General features: G+C 48.9%; 1 protein-coding gene across 2 annotated transcripts in view; it reads left to right on the top strand.

Annotated features, from left to right (window-relative positions):
• LOC121589151 (nuclear receptor subfamily 2 group F member 1-B) overlaps positions 1–25418 on the top strand; it is a 101889-nt gene that overhangs the window by 53078 nt on the left and 23393 nt on the right. Inside the window, exons 4-5 of one of the 2 annotated variants that reach the window (XM_041907829.1) lie at positions 21119–21276; positions 21369–21592. The exons of the other annotated variant lie outside the window; for it this stretch is intronic. Coding sequence (XP_041763763.1) covers positions 21119–21276; positions 21369–21485 — 275 coding nt within the window. The 3' untranslated portion in view covers positions 21486–21592. Of the gene's footprint in view, positions 1–21118; positions 21277–21368; positions 21593–25418 lie in introns of those variants that run through there. 2 annotated transcript variants of the gene reach the window in all.

Raw genomic sequence — 25418 nt, 5'->3', positions numbered from 1 at the left:
CGTGCGCGCTCACAAAAGCCTGAAACTGCAATTTATAAATTTTACACCTCCAAAGCAAGCGGAGGTTTTCTTGGCCAGGCTCTCCCCAATCGATCCATATCTCGCACCGTTCAAACTCTGCAGCGAAGACACCGAAACTATCTCACGCGAAAATGGCTCACAAGCTTCACCGATGGACCGATCATAAATCATCCTTGCGGATGGGCAGTTTGGAGTCGTCTTGCCATTTGCCTCACCGTTCCTTCCTACTGGGTGGGTTCCCTGTGCTCGCGATTCCGGGTTCTGGGCGATAAAGCCGATGCACCCATGCGGCGAGCGCGCTAAAGGAAGGTTCACATGCGATAAGACACACAACGGCATTCGCGGGACGGCATTATCGGGCACCGCAGAACAATAAAAACAGATTTTGCTCGAACGAACGAGGACGGCTGCACCGGGCCAAGAAAGCCCAAATCAAACCAAGGGCCGAACGGGTATCGAAGATGAAGATACTCGGGGCACTCGGAGTGCTCGGGGTCATAAATCGTTGTCCTATCGAGGCGGTTGGCAGCCCGGTGCAAACTGCTCGATCTTTGCTGTGAAGATCTTACCCGTGGTCCGGTGCTAGATCGGCAAACATCGGCAACCGTGCAACCGGGCTATCCCGCGCACAGCCTCCGGCAGGCTCATTTGTACCTCCATTCAGCGCCAGAACACAACCAGAACAAACTCATCGCTTGTTTTGACATTGTGTTATGATCGTACGGATATCTATGCCATTATGCTCGACCGGCGGGTGGTAGTGGCACGCGTGGTACCGTACGTAGCTGGTGTGAAAGATTTATTGGGAAAACAAAACCCAAACAGAGCACACAGCTTGTCGCTCGGGTGCCGTACCATTATTTGGCCTCTTCAAACTGCTGCCGAGCAAGGCGAAGCGTTTTGGGCAACACAAACCGAGAGACCCACAGTCAGACAGACACACCGGTCGATCGGTCGTAGCGTGTGCGTCCTAAACACGCCGCCACCCTCAAGCGTTGAAGAGCAGCTATTAAGAAGCGGAACGTAAATGGAATTCCCGGCAAGCGGGTAGTCCCCGAAGGGGAAGAGAATCATAAATTAGGTGTTTACCTTGTCGTGTCCTATTGATGATGAGCTGCTACCTAGAATTGTGCCCCGCGCGCTTCCTGCAGGGAGATGCCTGCTCCGTGTGTACAAGTCGTTTTAATGGCTTCAATTATCGAAAGTCATTCAAGTCGATTAGATAAATGGACTTCCAGCGGGGGCACGAGACGGTGGTGGCAAGAAACAAAACCGTATTCCAGGTTTTTTTTTACGGATGCCGTAATATTTGGGCACTCAAGGTAGAGGTGTCAACGGCATCAAAAGCGTCAGACGTACTGCTGCAGTGGGTAGGATAATAAATCCTACAAATTGAATAGAGCGTGCAATGTGCGTTTGAGCATCATCGGCGGGGCCTGCTCGTGGAGGATCTTTTAATAAACTCTGCAATTCGTAGGCCCGGAACGCGCGATGAGGCATGACCGGAGGAGAATGTCAACCTCGCAAAGCAGTCTTGACTGTTGACTGTCAAAATAAAAAAGTGGGAAACAAATATTTAGGACGCATTAAAATACTTCAAATGACGGCATTTCCAACGTCTCGGAGAGGGTTTTACAGGATTTACAGCTCAGATTGAATTCTTCCACCTTTCCAAAAATGCTACCGCAGGTTGGATTAGGGGAGTGTTGTGTTTTGTTTACCAATAATTCCATCCAGCTGGGCCATAAAATGGGACACCGCATCGGACATCTCCCCCCGCCGGCGGGACCACATTAAAGACACTAAAAAGTGAGTGTATAGGTCAGCGACAAGCTCACCCACGCCGCCCGGCCGCAGTGCAGGCTTAATGAGTTTATCGAACCGCAAGCGATTTTTACGACCAACTCCACGCCGGTCAAATATCGGCTCGTTAAACCACGCACACAACACACACACACACACACGCGGAGGGTTGCTTTGAATGTTCCGCCCCGATTTTGCCGACCGATCGATCGCCCGGGGTGTGGAGATCATTGAGAATCTGCTTTTATTACCGTCGCGGGTGATATCGCGATTAAAACCATCGGCTCAATCGGTACGGCAAACGGTGAAAGAGATAAACCGAAATAGGGAGTGTACAACCCCTTTCTGGACACTGGGTTTGGTTCATAATGAGAAACCATAAAAACCTTGCGGGACCCACCGCAGTTCGCAAGACGGCGATCGATGTCGAGGCTGTCGAGTTGCGCTTCCACCACAGGGACGAAGGCCGTGGGTCAAGCCCATCGACGCACATTCAACGCATAAAGAAGTGTTAATGTACCAACCAACCAACCTCCCTCCCAACCCACGTCTGACTGCATCGGAAACAACAGCATCAAACGGGAATGAAACGAAAGCCCAGCAAACGAGGAGCCTCACGAAGACTGCAGCCTGGACTGCGCTCATCAAACCTGCCCCTGTGAACTGTGCTGGAGAATGCCCAAAATGAAGCCACTCAGCCTCTCTTCCAGCGTGTCCAGTGTGCATTTTTACGACCAAAATGGTCAACAAACGCCAGCGCATGCTTTTCGATTGCTCCGCCAAAAATTGGAAAAGAACTCCATTTAGACTTCCCAACTGATCGCAGGCTCATCGCCTCGCCTAATTAGAGCGGACCACCGGACACTACCTGCCATCGATTTCGGACAGTGGTCGTTCCGTTTAATTTCAATTTCGCACCATACCATAAATATCGGCACACCGGCACCAGCACCTCCACCCCGCGTTTCCATCGCAAACTAAACCGATTTACCATAAATCACCCAAACGAACGCCCTGGGCCGGGCCCGTTCCTTAAGGCCAGCCTTAATCGATTTAATCAGCCATATAGTGGGCAATTTGTACGCTCGTAAAACCAAACTCCGTCCAGGAAAACACGATGACGATGACATCGGCATTAAAATACCACTCGTGATCGCTTTATGAGCTTAGGACCGAGCGCGCGCAGTCATCATAAGCGAACGGGTGATGGGTACAGTCCCTAACGTTTTACCAGAATAGGCGAGAACACATGTTGGCCCAACACCTTGATCTATCGGAACTCGGACATAGCGTGTGCGCGCGCGCGCTCGGGCGAGTCTTTGAACCATGTCCGATAGAGGGAAATAGTTTCGTTTTTACTCCCCCCCCCCCCCCCCCCAGGCATGCTGGATCGGTATCCCGATCGGTATGTCATCGGTATGACAGCGACAGTGATCGGCTCGCGGGAAGATCTTCTCTCCCGGGACGCACCCACCGGGCGTGCCGACGAGGCTCAAAGATGATATGACGCGGGGATCGAAACGTTTAATAGCTCGTAAAAGTTAGAACCGCATCGTATTGCCCCATCAATGCCCTGGTCGATCGCGATCGCTGCTTGAACTGAATCCGCCCAGAATCGGGAAGATCGCACCAGTATCCAAGCTAATCTCTCTCTCCCCCTCTCTCTCTCTCTCCCCTATCCTGTCCCCGTTAACGTAGAGGAGAAGAAGGGAGAAAGAGCTCCAATAATTGTCAACGGTTATGCGTCGTTTTATTACACTTAGCATAAATTATAATCTCATTAAATACGTCGATACTTTCCGCCTCCTTTCTACCAATGCTCACTTGGCATTTCCCCTCGCGAGGGGGGTGGGGGAGAGAGTGTGTATGTGATGGTGGTGCCGAAAATAAAACTCAATCTGACACTGCTAGCACCGCATTAAATCGAAATCGCCCTGTGCCACGGTTTGGCCCGAATTGGTCGTAAAGCGCGGCCCTGACCAGTTCAGTGCAATGCCGTTGTGGGCATTATTATTGCTATTAGCATTATTAGTATTATTACGCATTATTATTGGTATTATCGGTCCTCCCGAAACACCGGCACATGTGACGGGGACTTGTGCAAGGGGGGGGGGGGGGGTGGCTGGGGAGAAAGCGAGGATTTGCATGCACCGGTCATCGGGACAGAGCGCTATCTCCATCACCATATTCAGCCCGCATTATCTCGAGAACCCAACCCAGTTCTTTGACTTGTGGCCGTGGAAGGAAGAGGGGCAACGCTAATCCTCCGCTCTGTGTCGAGGTTGTCGTCGTCGTCGTCGTCGCCGCCGCTATCCAAAGCCAAAGAACGTCATAAACGTAAAAAACATGGAAATAAAAGCGACATTTGAATAATTCTACCATAACATAAAATCGATTAAACGCTGAACCTGTTTGTTTTTAATTGAAAATTAATATCAAAATCCCCTTTTCGGTCGGCTCGGACCGTGTGTGCGTGTCGGCGACTGTTTTCAAACGCTGTAGCCCACTGTTTGGACCCGCTGCTACACGAAGGCAATAGGCAATGTGTGACGCCAAAATCAATTCCAATGTTCTGTGGCTCTGTGTGGCGCTTAGAGTTCATTTTCGGCGGGTTCGGATCAAACAGACATAGGGGAAATCTCAAGAAATGTGAATTAGTTTTAGACCTCCAATGGAATTAGTTTGTTTGTGTTTTGCGAAGTTGCCAAGTTAATACCCAAACAAAATGAATATTTTTAATGTACCGTTTTGTGAAACATCTCGTGCAGATTAGCCATTCTTTCATCCTGAAGTCAATCTTCCCTCCGGAGGAGCCCACACATCTGCAGAACAAACAATGTCCGATCCGTCAAAAACAGTATTATCCAAAACCTTATTTGTAGCTTCATTTTCTTGCATCAACTCCGCACCTGGCAGCCTTATTCAAATTGAATTCCATCTGTCAGAGTCCAGCCAAGAAGCTACCAAAACGCCACCAGCTTGTGTCAGCTTGTGTCTCAAATTCTCCGACCCAAACCGGTCGACCGGAGACTTTGCCTTTGTGACATCACAAATTAGCCTTGGCTACCTGGAGCAGGAAGGAAACGCACCGCCAACTCTCATCCTATTGCCATCGTTAGCCTCCTACGGTGGCGTTCTCGGGTCTTTGGGACGCGTTTTGCGAACCCCAGCCGCAAACCGCAAACCACACACGAGGAGCGGGTGTACCAGCCCGAACCTAAGGGTCATCAATTGGTTGCATTAGGGCCGCAAAAGTCATAGCCATTATTAGAGGAAACAACTTCTCCACCTTTCTCGCTCCTTGACCTCTTCCCTCTTTCGTGTGTGTGTCTCTCTCTCGTACTCGCTGTGCTAAAGCTACCGTGGTGTGATTTATGGTTCGCGTACCAATAAAAGTCGGCATTTTGTAGTCGTGGCTTGTAATCGCTCCGCGTGTAGTAAATTGTGCACCTCCCAAATGCCATAATCTTTCGTTCGCGCCCGCAAGAATCGATCTGAGCGCGAAACCAAAAACCACCGTTACCGTAAACCTTTCCCAGCTTGTGTACCATCTCGGGAGGGAGTGGTAGAAAGATGCGACCACTTCTTCAACATCTGAGTGTCCATCCTTCATATCGCGGTGTAAGAATCGCTTCGCCAAAGCCAAAGAACCTCGGTGCTTCGAATCTTACTTCCGTAGCGCTCGCGTTGTAGACAGGGCAGAACAAAACGGCTAAAACAGCTTGTTGCCAAGCTCTCTGCCACCAAAGTATCAAAGATAATCGATGCCATTGTGTGGCGGCAATGTGCTACTGTTGCGCGAGCTTGAAAGTTGCAAGATTTTGGGATTTGCTTTGACAGATGGCACACTGACCAGCAAGTACGCCCGGCCGTAAGCTAGACGACCCGTCACACAAAGGCAAAGAATGGTTAAACAAACACAGCACAAACAGGATTAGGATCAGCTGAAGCCTACGGTCAACTCCAAGCAAACCTCTCCTGACTGTGGTCGTCGTGCAGCTGTCTGTCGATCCAAGCTGGATGCAATCTCTCGTACATATAGCACGTCTTCTGACCTTCTTCCTACCGGTCACAAAACAAGCACTTCCCCGGAGAACATCGTTCGGTAAAAAAAAAATAATAACCAGAGAGAAAATCCATTACAATCTAACAGTTAGTATCGCGCACATTAAAGACGATACCGCCCCGTGGCAGGACAGCCTGGAGAAAGCGGCGGTCCAAACAGAAAAGAAACAATGACAGTTCAAGGCTTTCCAAGGTCCATATACGCGGCGCGGCGTACTTGTTAATTTTCTCACGCATCTTCCACCACACCACGGCGTATGGCCGACGCGGTTCCACCTTTCCCAGCGTCTCGCAAGAATTCCGCGTCCGCAAACTTCACGCAATGCACTTTTGCGTCCCGATTACGGATCGGCCGTTGGCTGCGTTTGTCTCGCTTTTATTTTTGCATAATTCGCGCACCGCTACAACAACCAACCGGGAACATATGCGCACATGCTGGTCGCGACCGTGCGAGGCAATGCGAGCAAGCTCCTCGCGCGGCCATTATTACATTATGCAAATTAATCATATTTGCAAGATTTATTTCTCTGTTTCGCGTTGCCCGCCGCTGCGCTAACTCCACCGCCCGGTACGGTACGGTCAAAACAGCTCAGGCTAACAATGCACGTTTGCGCAACGGTACAAAGGAAGGGTTCGTCGCTTCAGCCACAGCATCTTGCCGGCTGAGCGAAGGAATCTTGTAGGTAGGAAATTCGCCAATAAAAAAAAACAAAACAATACCACGATCGATATAAGAGTGTACCTGCGAAAGGCTCCCTCCGTTTCCCCTAGGTCGGTGCATGAGATGTATGAAGATCTTTCGCTTGTGTTGTGCGTCTGTTGCCACGACCGGAATGTCTAACGAGATTTCGACTCCGACATTGCGCTGCCGTGCCTGGGTACGCGACCGTCACTCTCCGCAAGCCGGGGCCGGGGAGGAATTGGTATGAAAATTAATTTCCCTCAATCCCAAGCTACCCACCCCGGGGGCGTAATTGTACGGTGCAAACAGAGAGATCAAGAATTTAATCCGGCTCATGACCTGTCGTAACCGAACCGATGCGTCCCACCCGCTTCTTCCCACGGAGGAACACTTCTAATCATGAATTTTTAAAACAAACCCCTTCTTACACTCACCACAAACATCCCAATCCATTCGCCACGGATAGCTCCTAATGTGACCGCTTCCACCCACCGGTAAAGTCCCTCCCTTCGTACTAGTCCAAGGTTGATTCCCTCATGTGCTACGGAGGCACTTTGTGGCACCATCGTTTTACTGCTTTATTGCACCCAATCGTTGTGCAAAACTCGTTGCAAATATCGCCATAATTTACGATTGCTTTTATGACCCCCGATGACGGTGATGGTGACGATGTCCCTTCGGCCGTACAACACCTATAAGGGGTGTTGGCTGTTTTTTTGTGGTGCACCAAGGGCCGTTGATTTCGGGGATGATATTCTGGCGAAAAACTGATGAAATCGAAACCTCACAATGACCACCTATTTGCGTTAGGCTCAACCTTCCCCACGGGCCCATGTCCATCCTGAAATGCAGATTCTCCACCCCAACTGCAGCATTTTCCGCTTTTCAATGGTCAGCAGAAAGCCCGCCTCTACACCCAGCATCCCAGGGACATTGCGTTTTTTTGGTGGTTTGTTTTGTTTATGCCGTCCTTCGTTTATTTACAACCGTCCGGAATGGTAATAGATTTTTCAAACTCTCGCCACCTCATTGCTGTGGAGTGCTGGAGTTCTAAAGCATCAGCTGAAATTGCATTCAATTCCCCGTTCCCCGCTCGAGTGTTGTCACACACAATGGCACACAATGGCTCCTTTTTCCCGCTCCCTCTTTGCAGATGGTCGCAACAAAACACCGAACCGGACCGTCCCTAAATATGTTTATTTTCGCCCTTGCATGATGGTAAAGATTTTGCAACGAAATGGTCAGTGTGGATGTGATGTTTTGGGATCCCTTTTTGTTTTTTTGTGCTCATCCCTTCGAAATACGCTCGCAAGGGGGAAAAGCGTATCATTTCCCTCGCAAACGTATGGTTTGATGCTTTCAAACTGGTATAAAATCAAGATGACTTGAACATGAAATAGTTACTCCTGCCGGGGGGGGATCGGCCAGCTCCAAACCCGAGCCATCATCGCTCACTCTCCACGGTACACGAGATGAAGAAGACCCTTGCCAACAACAAGATCTCCAATTTAGTGCCTGTTACGGCGAAGGCCCTGCTCATGGTGACGAAGCGCATCGGGCACGGTGACCCTGGGCCGTGTGTTACAGGTTATGGTTGGTACGCCGCTGACCCTTTTCCAGCCCGTACAAACCGACGCTGCTTTAGACCATCATTTGACCGAACCCCCATTCCCCTCCCCCCGCCCGTGCAGTGTCCATTACGGTGGATTATTGTTATTTTTATTACATTAGACCGCGCGCGCGGGCGCGCACCATGCCACCTCATGCAGCGGGGTTTTTGCGTGCAAAATCGACACACACACCCACAAACAAGCACAGCGTGGACGGTGGAACGTTCAGATTGATTTCTTCCCAATACACGTCCTAACGAACGTGTGTACAAGTATTGATCGCTAATGATAGCCCCCGTGGCCGAGCCGCCCCGGTTTCATCCTAGCGCATTCTTCGCACTTCGGCCAGCGGCCGGCTGCCAATTCCAGGGTCAGGCTGGGCAGAGCGGCTCGTTTTCTTACCCCATTTGCGTACCATCGGGGACAGGGGATGCCACAATGGGACAGTGAAGGGGGGGGGGGGAATGGTTTGGGTTTTATAGCTCTGACCTCCTTACCGTCGCGCAAGGTGTCGAGAGCACGCGGCCATGATCACGAGCGTATGCGCGAGCGCGCGAATCTTGTGTGTTCCCTTTTGTGTGTGTGTGCCTGCGTTCCTTCTGCGATACTGATGATACCGGTGGTGGTACTGCAGCATGCGTTAGAAAAATTGATCTCACGCGATTCAATTTAGCCTAGCCACATCGCATGATGGACACATCAACCACACAGCCCGTAAAGTGGGCCACGGGGTGGATGGGGATGCTTTTTTTTTGCTTTATTTCTTTGCATAAAAGGTGCGTCACCGCTCCGCACCGTCGTTGCATTTGTATGGTTTGTGGTCGATTGTGTTCGATTAGAAAGCCATCGATTGCGGGATGATCGATGCCGCCCGGCGAGACCGTGGTGACGTGATGGATGGCAATAGTGATTGCGACCACTGCAAGCAGCACACTGATGAATGTGTTCATCAACGCACTGGAAGCGTGTACTTTCCGTTTCAGCTTTTTCTGTCCCCCCGATTACATTATGTTCCTCTGCTGAATAAAAACTTATCCCCTGGAAAAGAACGTAAACAGCCACCTCCTGTTGGCCGACACAGGTGATACGTTTGCAATGTCAAGTTCTCGCTCTCGCGCACGTCTGACCTTCAATTTCCCTATTTGCCATTTTGGCTGTAAATTCACCGGGCATGAAAAGTGGTGGAAAAATCCATTCCAGCCAACCCAGCAATTTTGACGGTCAAACAACAACGGCTGCCAGCGTGCCAGCGGCGAAGATGTGCGCGAGTTTTTGCTCTCTGCATTCCCCTATCTCCCCCTCTACGCTCAACTGCATCCCATACGGCAAGAGCGCATTGCGTCTAGCCAAAAACTAGACAGCGAGTTTCACCAAACACCACGATGCGCACTGATGCTGCCTTTTCGACCGCAGAACTAAGCCAATAATCACCCCAATAATAATAAAAAAAAACAACCACAACAAGGTGGAATAAAACAAAACAAAAAACACCCTGGACAAGCAAATTTTTGCACCCTCCGTTTGGTGCGCCGCGGCACATTTGGAAAAGGGGCCTCGAACAAGGGGGTGACGACACCCCGGCAGATATCCAAAAAAGAGCGTAGAGCGCAAACGAGCGCAAAACCAGAAGCTGGCACAACCAGAACGAATTAAAATAATTTCATTTAACGGCCAAACCCAATCCAACCTTAGTGCCTTCGGTCGGTCAGTCGGCAGACCTGCCACAAAACAGCCAGCCGGAAAACCGGGGGAAGCTGTCACCTTCCGGTGCGCGGTGGTGCTGGCCCTTTGCGTGATGATGGTGGCGCGTTTAAGGCCGGAGAAAAAACATGTGTTTCCCGGCTACTCCGGCTACCCCGGCAGGACATTGGGCAAGGACACAGAATGGAAAGGAACGGTACACGGTACACATTGCAAAGTGGCAAAACCACTGAGCAGAAATGAAGTGACAAAATGTGGTGAGCAAGACCAACCAGACCGACACAGACACAGACTTCGACTGCAGAGAGGAGCCTCGTCGATGCGCTCGTGTATTGTCTGTCGGACGCAGATTAATGACTTGTAACGCCCAAGCGGCACCGCGACCGTTTGTTTGGTGGTTGGAGTGGGGTTTTTCTTTTTTTTTTTTGTGAGTGTGTGTGTGCTACCCATATTTACACAGTGCTTGCCGTGTGTCGCGCGACACTGTTTGCCTTCTCCTTTTTGTGATACTGTATTTGTTTTGTTTTGTTTCGTTATCTCTATCGCGACATTTTTACAGCACACAACCTAAAGAGCATCATCGATCCCGCTGGGTGGCAATGTACTCCAGCACAATATAATTCGTACCACCGGTTGTTAGATTAGAGATTTGGTGTGCTGTTTTTGTTATGCAAGGACAAGCAAATCGGATTTTTCCTTTTTTTTTTTTGGTCATCAAGAAACATATATAAACACGTTCGACAATGACTAATGGCAGTAGATGCATGGGGACGCGGAAGTTGATCCATCCCGCCATCCAATCAGCTCGTAAAGGAGTAGCTTTTTTTACGCGATTTCCATTGGGTATGCTGTCTACTGCTATCAAATGATACAGTCAATTGCTGCCAGTTGGTGTTATGTATGTGTAGCTTTCAGCCGTTTTCCCTCCACAGTAACGAGTACGATAACACTTACCTCCTTACCTGTTTTTAAATTATAACAGCAGTGGAAAGTAAAATGCTTCTACCAATTTTGGGAGCGCAGGAAGGGAAAAGCGATTTTTCAACAAACCACAACAGAGTCCTTTCCAAATGCACTAACCTGGAAAGCCTTTTGCGTGTAAGATAAGCGACGAAAGTTTCAACGATCCACCGGTCGACTTACGAAACTGCAAACGACCAAAGTGTACCACTCGTTCTCTCTTCCTCTCTCTCTCTCTCTCTCTCTCTCTCTCTCTCTCTCTCTCTCTCTCTCTCGGTATCGGACGCATTACGGTCGATTAAACGTATCGGAATGGCACACTGCCTGCAAAAGGGCTGAGAACTGCCATGTTCCTATTGTGACCGGTGACAGGAAATAACAGGAAGCTGAACATTGAAAAAGTGTTTGAAATTAACAAAAGATGGCACACGTGCGGAATTGGGAGTGGAGGCGAGAAAAGGAGAGAGAAAAAAGCCCCTTCCCAGCAGTGCAAACAGTCGTCGTACGCTATCGTTCCCATTTCCAGGTGACAGGTGCTAACAGTTCACGTTTCCCCGCACAAACGGTGCAAGTTAAAAGTCCTTTCTTGTGCGCTCCTGCGAGAAGCGAATCCCTTTTCCACACTATCGCAGAAAAATTCACCAACTGTCACCCCTTGACAGCTGATACTATCACTACGTTCTTCTAGTGTATCTGTGTGTGTGTGTGTGTGTGTGTGTGTGGGTACGAAATGTTGCGCTCTTTTTGCGCTATCAAACCTTGCGCACCAAACCAAACAGGCTAGGTGGTGGTGGTGGTTGTTTGGAAACCACAGCCAACTAATTAAATATTTTAATTTGATTTTAATTGTTTTGTCAACCTCCAGGCAGGCCATCATGAGTCGTATCTCCCACTGGGTTGTTGTGCACCCAACAGCCCAACCACCCCTCCTCCGAGGGCTCCGTTCCGTGCGGCAGAACAAGCAACTTGAGCACGTTTTATGAGATTCTTTTCAAACATGTAACTTGCAAAGGACACAATGCACAGAGGAACACGTCTTGGCACGTACATACTCACACACGCACACACACACACAGTATCGTCACACATGCATAGATAGTGGAGAAGGCCTGTTTGTAGACACATGTTTTACGCCCGATTACCATCATTATGATTAGCAATTTGCCCGTGATTAAAATTATTGTTTTACGACTTTACACGCCCCACACGCCAAAAGGGATGCTCTCTGTGTGTGGTGTGAAAGAGTGTCACCTTCGTTATGATTCCTTTTGCCATTGGGCCAAATTTTGGGGCACGATGCTGCGGATGCCATTAAACTGTGTCGGTTTAGTGGATTTGCCACTGCCCGACCCGTCTTAAACTGCGGTGTAGCCTACGGAAGAGCATTATCTCCTACGAGCATCAGCTTTTGGTGTCAACCACTGCCTGGAAGCGGTGGGGTAGTGTGGTGGCGAGTTCATCCCCCTTGACATACCCACACACACACCCAAAGATGATGACGATGATGAGCTAAGTGGCTGTACGCACCGTTTAGTGCCGTTTTGCTCGGGTTAGGCACGGCAAACATATTCGTCCGGGGGGGTTGAAGATTTTGCTGTGAGATGTGCCAGACAAACGGCAGACACTTCAGAGCAGTTCAGATGCCATCGCCACTGGTGAGAAGGACGTGCGTGACTTTTGGGGCAGGAAAAAGGTAATGTGTGCCGTACTTGAGCCGAACCGATGGTGTACTGGGCTACGGTGACACTCTCGCAGCGATGCAGCGTAATTAAGGCGAGCAGAGAGATGATTGCACATCTGGCAGATTGGGCTGATGAAAAACTCATCGATCCATGTTGACAAAGTACAGCAAATGGGTGAGCGCGTCCCGTTGTGTCGGGGTGTCGGTGTGGACGGGTTGTCTAATGGAAGTTTGCAACTTCTAGGACGACATAAAGCAGAAGGATGTAGTGTAAGAGAAATGGTCCATAGCTCTCGTCTCAGCAACATTCTGTTGACTTACACACTACTGGAGGAAGGTTTGTCTTCCTGCAAACGTGTTCTAGTATCAACTTGTACTCTCTACCAACAGTTTTTCTCACTTAAAGATTCTCACTTAAAAAGGGGAAAAGCAGAATAATAGCGTAAACAGATTAATAGAACGCTATAAATAACAATGAACTGTGCTAGAGCTTACATGCGCGCCATTACACTGACGTTATCAGCCTGTCAGCTCATCACACACGGTCGAGTTATGAGTGTCATACTTGCCCGGAACTAACGCAGCAGTGTCTGATCGGCCACAAGACTAATCACATGAATAAATATCTCACCAATTTAGCCTCCCCCGCAAAGCTAAACCGCAATCCCGTGATAAAATGTCAAACGTCACACAAGGAAACAAAGCCCCCGCCAAGTGGTCCCGGCTAACAACGAAACACACTTGCTGGCTTCATAAAAAATGCATCCTTCCTTGCCGAGCGCGGAGTTTTCCATTTGCTGCACGCGTGTTTTCAACACATGACATGACCTTTTTCCCCCACACCGACACGTGTTTGCGTGTTCTGTGTGGTTAGCGCGAAAGTACTGAACGAAACTGCACTTTGAACGTGAAAATTACCCATTTTTTTTTCACCCCAATATGGTTGCAGAACGCGCAGAAAGGGAAATGACGTGAAAATTGTCTTCTAAACACTACTCCTTTTCTGGAGCTGCACTATTGCACCTGCTGAAGGATTCCTTTCTTTCAAAGAGGAACACAGGAAAAAAAAATCAGACAACACTAGGGGGAATTAAAGGCTCATTCTAGTCAGCGCCGTGACGCTGGTTGACTAACCAACCATTTGACGTTTGATCATGCTGATGAACCAACTGCCAAGCGTACCATTCGCGCTAATGGCCCCGTAACGGTTTTTGTACCATTTGTATCGACAGACCAACATCAAAGCGATATCGCGAACCTCCTGTTATGTTTTTTATTTATTTCCTCCTGTCCTCACATAATGCACGACTACTTGCATCCCATCGTTCGCGACCACGGCCGAGGCGCCCCATTGTTGTTGATGCGTTACAGCTTTTGGTTTAATGCACAGTGCCGCACAATTGCTGGCGCCGTAGATAAAAGCGGATAAAAGTTGATGGATAAAGGTGCTTCCCCCGCCGTAGTTTACGCTCGTACGTTTCAACATTTGGGTGACACAATACCTCACAGACCGCGGGTGGTCGTTGCAGATTAAAAAATCAAAATCATCATTCTGCTAGTGCGGGGGGGGGGGGGGGGATTGGCTTCACTCTCTTGTGTATATGCGGTGTCTGTATGTACCCCTTTTTTGTGGTAAAACGACTGAGACTTCCTGGCAGCGACACGCACCCCAGGCCCAGCAGTCATCAATTTGTTGAGCGGCTTAGTTATTGAGTAATTTATTATTTAAAAAAAAAAAGAACTAGGTGGCCTAACATTCTTGTGGCAGACGGTTGGGAGTTTGTTTGTTGTTCTATCGTTCTGGGCTCAGGAGTTGCTGAAGAAAATAATCAACATTTTCAAGGGCGTTGCTCGAGTGAGGAAAATTAATCTTTTCAAAGTCACTCTCCTCCGGCCCTCTCCTCCGTCTCGACACGGGGTCTTCCGATTGATTAAGACGCGCTTTACCCGTTTGTAGAAGCGTTTGTTTTGTAAAATGTTAAAGGAGTCACAAGCAACTCTTAAAAACGAAAGTGATGACAGAGGAATTAAAGAACGATGCCAACTTGAACCTTTGTTCCTTGCTAAGATACAGGAGTAAAGAAACATTATTACACCACTCTGCACTTGTTTGACAATTTAACCAACAAATAGCGCATCTGTGACTCGCTGCCTTCTCCTGTCTGCTTATCCGCTCTTTGCAGTAGTAATAGTAGAGAAACGGTCCATAAAAACAGCAATAACCAGGTACGGTTTACGTTGTAATGAACGGCCATATATCACTGATGGGAATCTTGTGGCCCTTGTACAATCCGGCCCCCGTGTTCCAATGCGGGCGGAATACATGAATCGACACTCAGAGAGAGAGAGAGAGAGAGAGAGAGAGAGAGAGAGTACAGGTCCTCCCGAAAAAAAAAACAGAGAAGAAACAAACAATCCTCCCAAGGTGCGTGTGCCGCGGAAGAGTAGACCGAGCCGAGGCGGAGGTTAGGAAATGTGTCAGGGAAATTCCGTTGGAGTATTATGGCCGTCTGGTTTGCCGCCCCTCCCGGCCGGGAAGGTTAACGACGCCACCATGCACCATCAGCAAACACCGAGAGGGCGTTCACAATCACAATGTTTACCAACGGCCGTGGCAGGGTGTCCTCTCAACCCCACCTCGCCTTACATGGCGCAACCGTCGCAACAGTGCCACCATCCGCACCGGGGCGCACCGGAAAACAGGAAGATGCAACTCCAAGTGGAAACGCCCATCCCGGGTCGGGAACAACGTTTGGACATTCCTTGCCAAACGCGTGGCGCTTTCGGCGGGCTCCGTTTGTGTGTATGGTTTTTGGACAAATAAAATCGAAGTAGCCCAACGTTGCGCTGTTGTACCGGGGTGGTCGGGAGCTCCCTGTAAAGGAAACGAAGCTGACAGCTGTCTTGAAGTTTAGGTTAGAGATAGCCTATGCATCACAGTAGCAGCTGATAAAAAAGGTACATTTCTTGAGCAAGGGGAGTTTTACACCGCCAAGGCACTTGAAGTTACAACTTTCAACAATAGAGAAGTTCGCTTCACAACTTGCGGCAAAGATACGGGCTGGCGGGACTCGTTTCTTCGTAGCATTCAACATTTCCAAGACTGACTTACGCTGCACTTGTGGATGCCAGGACGGTTCCGAGCAGAGGAATGCGATTTTCTCGCCCCACACGCTTCCAGCCCCGGCGATGAGCTGGGAAAGCATCTCCACAAACAGCATTTACAACTGGCAGTTGTGCAATCAGCGGACTTACAGGGAAAACAGTAAAACATTTCAAATATTTGTTTTTACGATCATCGAACACACAGAGCAAGCGGCATTGGCTTGGAATGGGGGGGGGGAGAGGACCACTTCGTCCCGAAGGCAGCAGAAAAGCGGACGAAGAATCGCAGCAGCATCCTTCCACCCCGAGAGGGCTCCCGCCGTCAACCCATCAAGCCAATGAAATTTAATAAAGTGCGCTATCTTTTATTGGTTGATTCAGCCAACCGCAACCAACATCGGCAACAAACACCCAAAGCAGGAACAGCACAAAAAAGAGTATATTCAAAAGGTGGACCCCGAGACCAAGTCCGCCAGGCGAATGAATACACACACACGCACACGCAACGTTTATCGATTGATGATTAATTGATGGATAAATGTGCATCGGGCGGGACCGGCCCGGCACAAAGATTTACTTTTGGCCAGTTTGGCGTGGCGTGAGATTTTGGTGTCCGTTTTTTTTTCTTCTCCCCCGTTTTTGGAAAACCTTCGGAGCTGAGTCTGGGCGCGCACGCGTGCCTGTACACTGACAAATACCTACCACAATCGCACACAAACACACAGGATGCCCTCCCCTCGAAGCCATCACGAAGCCTCTGTGTGGGGAGGCCAACCTTTTTGCCAATTATGGCAAGTGCATTCCTTCTTTCTCTCCTCCCCCTGAGGAGTGGGAATGGGGTTGGGTGGAATGGGTCGGTTTGTTTGCACAGGGAATTAATATTGCCGGCACAAAATGGCGCCTGGGTGCAGCATCGGAGGCGGGAAATTAATTATAAATTAAGCATCGAACGGCGAAGCAGCATCGAAAGATGCCTCACCAGCCTTCAGCCTCAGCTTCAATCAGTATCAATTCAGCGATAAAATATCGACCCAAATTGGCAAACAGTTTGTCGGCATTGCGTTAGTGATCGATGTCACTCGCCAGTGGGGCACTAAACGGGCGGGAAATGCGCATTGCATTTGCATAACCGCAGGCGTTTACTAACGTGACACTGACTAATCGAAATTAGTAGCTTATTTATTACGCGCTTTCACGACTTTTCTCTCCCACCCTTTGTTTGCAGGCGTCGCTTCCCCCCCCCCCCCCCCATTCAAAGAGTGGGGACGATTTATTAGTGCTTCCAAGCGTTATTAGTACGATGGGAGCTCCATGCCGGTCCACTCCCCTCATGCAAGCCTTCTTCAATTACACGAAACATATCTAATGGCATTAATTTAAACCATTACATTCGATGACACCCTCATGCGCGACGGTGGCCACACTCTTATTCTTCTGAGCCAGGGCGCATTTTCCCATGCACGAATGCTGCAGCTCCTCAAGACAGGCTCCTCACGCTCAAGGCAACAACAGGCCGTACAAGCCGTTCCCTTGCATTCTTATGCAGAACGACGCATAAAGAACGACGCGCATCAGTGCATTGCGCTTAATTTACCATCATTAAGGCGCACGCGGGGAATGGGAAAGCGCCCCAGACACGGCGCAATGTTCACACCACTCCACGATACCGCCACCACGTGTCATACGCATCGCGCTGAAACGTCACGCGTGCATCTAGTAGCCCGGGAGACAGGGGTTTGTTCAAAGAGACGCGATCGAACATGTGCTCCCGCATCCCATCGTGGCGGCGCTGCGTGGTGAAAGTGGTAGTAATAAAAGCATAATAAATACACTCCCTCGCTGACACGCTGGTTAACAAACACTTGTTCCCCGGCAAGCATAGATCACAGTTAATCGTGCTCCGTGTCTTGGAAGTGGAGCATCGATCGAGAATCGCTTCGAGGAGCGGTGTGAGTTTGGCTAATTTATGATGAGAGACACCCTTCTCCCATCGGTTGCACATTGCTGATCATGCATGGTAAAGAATGGCAATTTGGACGGCTTAAATTCTCCCTCCACCCGTCCCAATTGGCTCCAACCATCTGAGCCATTTGGGGTGTGAGGCTGAGGAGTGAAAATTCATCATCATAGGATTATTTTCCCGGCCCGCACACAGCTAATGGATCGTCTAATCCGACGGCATGAAATCTCTTTGATGTCTTGCTACCGAACGGTCGCCCACCAACGGTACTGCGCCTTAAGCGACATTGCACACACACACAAAAAAGATAATTTTGTACGAAAATTTGCATTTGCTCAGCAGTTTTTTTTGCGTGCGTGCGTGCATTGTGGTGCAACTTTTTTAATACTTTCCGCAAGCAAATGCGCCCGGTTTTTTGCTAACAGAAATGCTGCTCATTAAAAATGGCGCACAAAAGGACGAAGAACGTCTGTGGCCGGTGCGGGAGTTGGGAACCACGGTCTGGCACGGTATCGAGTTACAACACATCATTAAGATGTTGGCTGGACAAAGGCGAAAGGCGGTTTTCTTCGGCAGTTTGTTCGTCCCGTTCGGGGAATGGGGGGTTTTTAAGGGGCAGTAAGACGATAGTTTCCAGTTTCGGGCATCTTGGTTCGTCGTAAGCTCTATCTCTATAAGATAAGATTGTTCATACACAAACTACCTTTCGTTTTAAATTACAATCTCGCCCAGCGCGCAAAAGCTAGGTCGGGAAAATGCACTTGGAAAAAATCAATTCCACTCATTCCGCCGAGTTGGACACTGGTTGGACATCGGTAGCAACATAAGCATCTGCTGCTACACCCTTCCGGCGATGATGATGATGATGCTGCTGCCGGCCGTTCGGTTGTCAATCGACCTACATAAAGTGTTCGTAATCAGTAGCAATTTGCGCTAATTGGTCCGAATGGAGTGAAGAATGTCAAGCTTGGTCACAAGCACAGAGAGGGTTGCCGCTGCATCCCAACCCAAAGACGGTTGCTGCAAAACCCAAACGCACAAGCCACTATAAGAACAATACCCCCTTCCTGGCGGCAGAGCTCCTCGAGCATGATGGAAAATAAAGATTATTGTCTTTAATTTGGTCGCCCGCGTTGGCACTCCCTTGCTCATTGCCGTAGCGAAATAGAGCGTAGATCATCGCCATCGAGCACTTTCCTACGAACGGTGGCGCGGGATGGCACCCGCCGCTATACATACATGTGTGTGTGTGTGTGATACTGTCGCATTCTAGGCCTTCTTCAAATTGAAGGCAGTTTAATTGAATTTCATCACACCCACCCTGCATCCGTGTCGATCGTGCGTCGATCGTTCTAGCTTCCATGCCAGACCCCCCCACCCGGGTTGCGTAACCGGTAGCTTGCGCATTTGATACTGCCGCTCGTTTTGTTACGCAGCAGGACAAAACGGGACAAGGAGCAACAAAATCTGACACTTTTCAAACCCAACCGCTTACTTAACCTTTTCCATCCAGAGAGCGGTATCCCGGTGACCCTTTGGGAAGGTGATGATCGAACGCATATGTGTTACACACTTTGAGTAATCAGTGCCAGCGTTACTGGTAAAATTTGTCAAACCATGAGTGAAAACCCCCCCCCCCCCCCCCTATACAATCAAATCCAATTAAACAGTGACATTCTACGGTTCATTCCATAGCTGTCACCACAAGACAGGTGAGCGAAAGGCAAATTCCTTCAGCAACGGTAAGCGCTAACTCCAGCCGTTATGCTTTCCGTTCTCACACACACACACATCATCGCAGCTCATCATCGCAATCTCATCATCAGTCTCATCATCAACGTCGTTACCATCGCGTCCTCGATGGCACGATGCTTGACATGAGCGAACGAGAAACGAGAAACAAAACAACAGCGGAATAGAAAAAAAAGCCCTCCACGACAAACAGATGTTATCGGAGCAGCAGCTTTTTGAGCGACTGCAGTCTATTGGTTAACCCATTAGCAACGAAACGACGGAGTCAAGTGCCGGGACACCCTTCTCGAGCGGCGGTGTAGCGGTGGTGTCAGCGGGCACCCACCACTCGTTCGAAACTTCAACCGCGGGCGGAACACGTCCCCCTTGCGTGCGTGTGCGCAGCGATGAATAAATTTTAATTACCCTATGCGCTACTGGATTAGCCGGAGCCGTCGCGCGGTGTCACGCAGCGGCGCTGCGTTTGGGGGACGGGGCGCACGCGACCACCGAACGCATTCCGGGGGAATCCGTACCCGGGGGGTTTTTTTATTAGTATTTATGCCTCCGGAGCATTAGCGAGGCAGCTCGGTTCAATTGACCGGGCTGGTGGCCTGGGCCCACTCCCGGTGCCAGGGAGAAGTCCGAGATTCGGTGTGATATGGTGGAAGCACAAGGAGCAAATAGTTGGCAGATTGGGGTATGTGTTTTCTTTTTGGCACAAGACATCGGTAGGACATAAAGCAGACAATATAAAGCACAATTAAAACGTAACTTCGCTCGGGGGAAAAATGTGTTTCGTTGGTCCCCATCGTTCCACCAAAGTGGAATTTCTTCCCATGGTCGGCAATTCCTCCAGACGCGCGGCAAGAATGCAACAGCTATGATGACGCGTCAACGGTACCGTGATTTATGGATCTTTATGGTGCTCCCTGGTGCTCTTGCCGGTATGTGGCAAGATTACAAGATGGCACTGACGTTGTCTCGAGTGGATTTTCGCCAGTGAAGCATCTTCTACGCGAGTGTGTACGCGTGTGTGTGCGTGTGTGTCGTTGAAGTCATGTTCCAATGTGCGTAGCGTTTTTCAGTAGTCTTCGTGCTTCAGTAGTCTCGGTAGTCGGAAGTAATTTATGCCTCTGCTAATGGCACCAACGGTAGTGTGTGCGACTACACTTGATGGCTGCACTTACGGGGTAGTAGTACCTATCTCTATCGCAGTACATTTCATTCTTCATTTCTATCTGTTTTGTGTTTCTTTATTTTCTTGTTACTCTCCTCATTTCACACATTAATCAGTTTCACCTTTATTCTTTTTTCCAGCTAGTTTCAACACACACTTTTGTTCGTTTTGTTCTTACGCTTCGTGGCTTCAGTTTCTTTATGCTTTCTTATCACTAATCTATGTTTTAAGTTTCTTTTTTTTTCCCCCATTTAAAATGGTTTAAGTTCACTTCACCAGTATTAACCAAAGCTTTAACAAACACACCCAAACACACACACACATCCTTCAACGTCCAGACATGCCAAAAACGCGCACAAGCACCACGATTTGCACGATTAATGAACACTTTGCTTTCCTTCTAACAAACACTGTTAACTCAGGGTGTAAAAAAAGGTGGATATGATTTTTTTATTATTATTATTTACACAATTCATTTAATCTACATTAACCTGCCCCAAATCCCTTCAACTCCTTGGCTCCCTCCTACTTGAAGCGTACCCTTGTAGCTTTTTCTTTTAATTTCATTGAATTTAGAACTAATTGTGTTTTGCTTTCTTCCGCCTACTCCTACTTCCAGATGCTTGTGGGCTGTCGGACGTGGCACACATCGAGTCGCTGCAGGAAAAGTCCCAGTGCGCGCTGGAGGAGTATTGCCGGTCCCAGTATCCCAACCAACCGACCCGGTTTGGCAAGCTACTGTTACGTCTTCCCTCCCTCCGAACGGTCTCCTCCCAGGTACGGCTCATTCGCTCTTTGCGCCAAATGATTGTAGCAGTCGCTCCGTTGCTTACACCGATCCGTAACCGATCTACTCTCGCCCTTACCAGGTTATAGAGCAACTGTTCTTCGTCCGACTGGTAGGCAAAACGCCTATAGAAACGCTCATCCGTGACATGCTGCTGTCGGGCAGTAGTTTCTCCTGGCCCTACCTTCCCTCGATGTGACACACGGCCGTGTGGCGCCAACTGACAACGACATGATCTTCACTGATGATGGGAGGCGCGTCCACTACCGCGGTAGCGGCGGCCGCCACCCTTCAACATCAGCAGCAGCAGCAACAGCAACAGCAACAGCAGCAGCAGCAGCAGCAGCAGCAACAACAGCAGCACCATCTGGAAGAGCTGCAGCACCAGCAAGCCCACTCACACCAGCAGCAGCAGCAACTACAGCAGCAGCACCATCAGCAGCAACTTACCCACCATCTGCAGGCTCAGCAGCAGCTACACGAACAGCACGATCACCAGCTAGCAGCAGCAGCAGCAGCAAGCCCTCGGTCTCGCTAACTCCCAGGCACTATCCCCTTCGTCCAGCTCGTACTACAGCAGCTGCTGCTCGGATATGGCCGCTGCCGCACTGTCCTCGCTGATGGCCAGCACCAGCCAGTTCACCCAGTTCCAGAACACGCTCAACTTTGTCAGCGGCGGTACGATCGGGGCCACTGTAGCCGCCAGCAACACCACCACCACCAGCAGCAGCAGCAGCAGCAGCAGCAGCAGTAGCAATAGTAGTAGCGGCAGCCACACAGGCAGTGCTGCCAGCGCTACTAGCTCGCGCAGTGTTGCAAGCGCCGGTGACACACTCGCCGCCCCCGGATCGAACCGTGAAGGTGCGGGAGCACCGGACAGCGAGGGTGCGACGATCGACGCCAGCCAGGATGGGGGCGGCCACGTGAGCGGCAGCTTCGACAGCACGCTGGCAGCACTGGCTGCCGTCGATCATGCTGCGCCGGTCGGCGATACGCGCAAAATGATCCTCGGGCTGGGAGTCAACCACCATCTGCCCGCCAGTCTGCAGCTGATCGAGGATATGGATCACCAGGCCGGAGATTCGGACAGTAGCAGTGGGCAGCAGCTTCGGCACCAGGACGACACGAACGTGTCCGTCGTGGACGAGGAGGCGGCGTAAGCAACGATGTGAACGAACTCGGACACTCTCCCTCGGCGTCACGGTACTCGGTATTCTCCAAGAGAATGTTAGCCAAGGTAAACGCACGCAAGGTGTCGTTCGGTTAAAATCCTATTTTTTTTTTATAGCGAGCAGTCTTCATTTCGAGCTAGTTTGTTCGTTTTAGTTTTAGAAATCTTGAGCTCGCTCGCTTGTACACGCTAAATTATGTTTCGTCCAAACTTAAAAAAAAAACACACCCTTGTGCAATGTTGTGTAGTGCCCGCGGTGGCCACACGCCCAGCACTCAGAAGCGGAGTGACAGGGCGCAGAGTTCAGGAGTTCGTAGGCTCGCGTCGGTTGTTCGGTTAAGGTTTTTTTGGAAAGCAAACAAACTTATCGAATTATCTATAGTCTATATACATGTATCGTACTGTGTGTGTGAGTGTAATTAACAAGAAGGGACAGAGCTAATGGTGCGCGCTGATTTAAACAAAAAAACAAACTGATATTGCAATATAGAATTAAACGTGAATAAACTGTGGCATTTCTGCAAACACCGCAAAACTCTACGCAAATGGAATTTTAACAGCAGGGCAAAGAATTCGGATAGAGCCACAGTTCAGTCGCTCATTCTCTTTTCTCCAACAAGAGCAAACAAAAAAAAAAGAATCACTAAAGCGATCCTAAGAGGTCCCTCGAGAAGCTAAGAGGTCCCTCCCAATAAAGTCCCAAGCTAGCTGTGCGTGATGTTACAAATCACAACAACAAAACTGTTGACCGTCCATAATGGTTCCCCCACACCCTTTTTTAATGGAAGTAGTTCCACAACTGTCCTCTCTTAGTGTCTGTGCTCGAGTCCTGTTCAGTTTAGTGCTTTAGTGCCACGCTGTACATAGAGTGCGTGTGTATGTATGCGTGTGAATGTGTGTGTGTGTGTCTGTAGAGAACACATTCGTTCTGTTAGCTTGGACTGCAACAAGAAACCCCCCATCCAATCAATTTCCAATCCCCCCCCCCCCCTGTCACAATGTTGCGATTTGAAGAGTGAAGAGTTAGGGCTTGCTCTTTATGCTGCTGGCCTAGGTAGGCTTTGCCGTTTTGTTCTGTGCTGTTGAGAATTCGGCAACGGTTTGGTTTAGAATGTAGCATACACAAACTATGTTTTAGGTTCACCAACACCACCATTATCATTATCATCATCATCATTATTATCATCATCATCACCACCACTATCTTTGTGGTAATAATGCAAAAAACCCGAACCGGTCAATGTACATATATGTGTAATCAACTACAAATACAGAAACGTTCTTCCGCGAGCGAAGATCTGCAGAGGGAGCCCCGGCACGGGGAAAGAGGGACACATCTGTAGTGTTAAGCAAGGGGAGAAGAGGCGAAGGGGGGGTCTAAGAGTGGGTGTAGGTACTACGCTAAAAGTAGTATAGTAAGAGCGTGAACAGATAGCAGAATCAAAATAGTTTAGTTAATTTAATTGTGCGTTGATCGTTTGGTTGTTTTTTTTTAAACTGGTAACTTGTAGTGAACAAACATGACAAAATCCCCCCGGCCAGCTCATCCAGAACCTCTACCCACGATGGAGCGTCCATAATAATATTAGTAACGTTATTGATCTTCTTGCAGGGACGGCCACGAGCCGGCCTATGAGAGAACCCCTTGTTTGTATGTGTGTGTGTGTGTTTCAAAACTCCATTAGGAGTGTAAAAGCAAAGCCAATCAAAATGGGCAATCGATAGTAATATGGTTTAAATGTTTTTTGTTTAAATTATATGTTACACCAATTACGAAACACAACAAAAAAACAAGCCCGTAACGAAGAATGAAGCAATTGTATCGATCGCTCGCGCGAAAAAGCGAACAAAAGATGATGATGGACAAAAAACTAGTTAAAAAAGTTGCGCAAGTTAAGCAAGAAACGGAAAATGCATAAGGGGTAAATATGTAGGCAGGATGAAAGGGGGAAATGGGAAATAAAAAGTTAGAAGAAAAGTAAAGATACTTTTAAAACAAATATGAACATTAAAGCAACAGACAACAGAGGAAAACAGCAAACAAACAAAAAAAAGGACAAGAAAATAATAAAACAAAAAAAACACATATGTAATATTTATATACAACCTTCGTTTGATTCGAGGAACTGTGTGGGAAAGTGAACGTGGAAAGGCTAGAGCAAGAAATAAACAAAACAATATGTAAACATGAAACAATATGGAAAAAAACGAAAGTCTTTCACACCTTTATTTGCGTTTGCGTTCGCCCGTTGTCCGTACCGTTTGCTGGTGAACAATAGAGACGACACCTATTGCCCTGTGCCCGTCGATCGTTATCGATGGATCGAAAGCGTAAGGAGAACAGAGCTTGAACATCAAATCTACCAGGGTTTGAAGCATTTTTCCTTTCCTCCCTTTAAATGCTCCCTCCAGCCGTGCTCGGTTCCTTCAAGTAAATACCACCCACCCATCCCAAACCCGGCGCAATTGGAAAAGATTCCCAATAAAATCACATCATTAATTATCACGCGGTGTCATTAATCATTGGCTGCCACCTTTCACACCTTCACCGTTCGCATTTGAATGTAACGCCTTTTGGTCAATCGATGAACACACACACACACACACACACACACACACACACACACACATACACGTTGGGTCCAGCAAAAGGGAAAAAGGGCTGGGTCCCGTTGTCGGACGGGATCTTTACGGGAGATCCTAATCAAACAATTTGACGACAGCGTACCGATCATGCATGCACGATCGACGCTTGGGGTAGATCAGTGATGTTTGAGTTTTGGGTTTTGTGTTCATTCTACTGCAAAAATAAAGCTCACTGAAAGTGTGTGCCTTATAGGTTTATTGGTTGTAGTGATGCGAAATTTTTGATGATTTTTGTTACATTACGATTTGTTGATCCTCTTCTTTGTGTAACGAATTGAACAAACCTTACACAAACTAGTTTGTAATTATTTTGCC

Source organism: Anopheles merus, chromosome 2R, assembly GCF_017562075.2.
Source record: "Anopheles merus strain MAF chromosome 2R, AmerM5.1, whole genome shotgun sequence".
NCBI classification, from domain to species: Eukaryota; Metazoa; Arthropoda; class Insecta; order Diptera; family Culicidae; genus Anopheles; species Anopheles merus.
The sequence above is the reverse complement of the archived record's forward strand: the minus strand, read 5'-3'. Positions and strand labels throughout refer to the sequence as shown.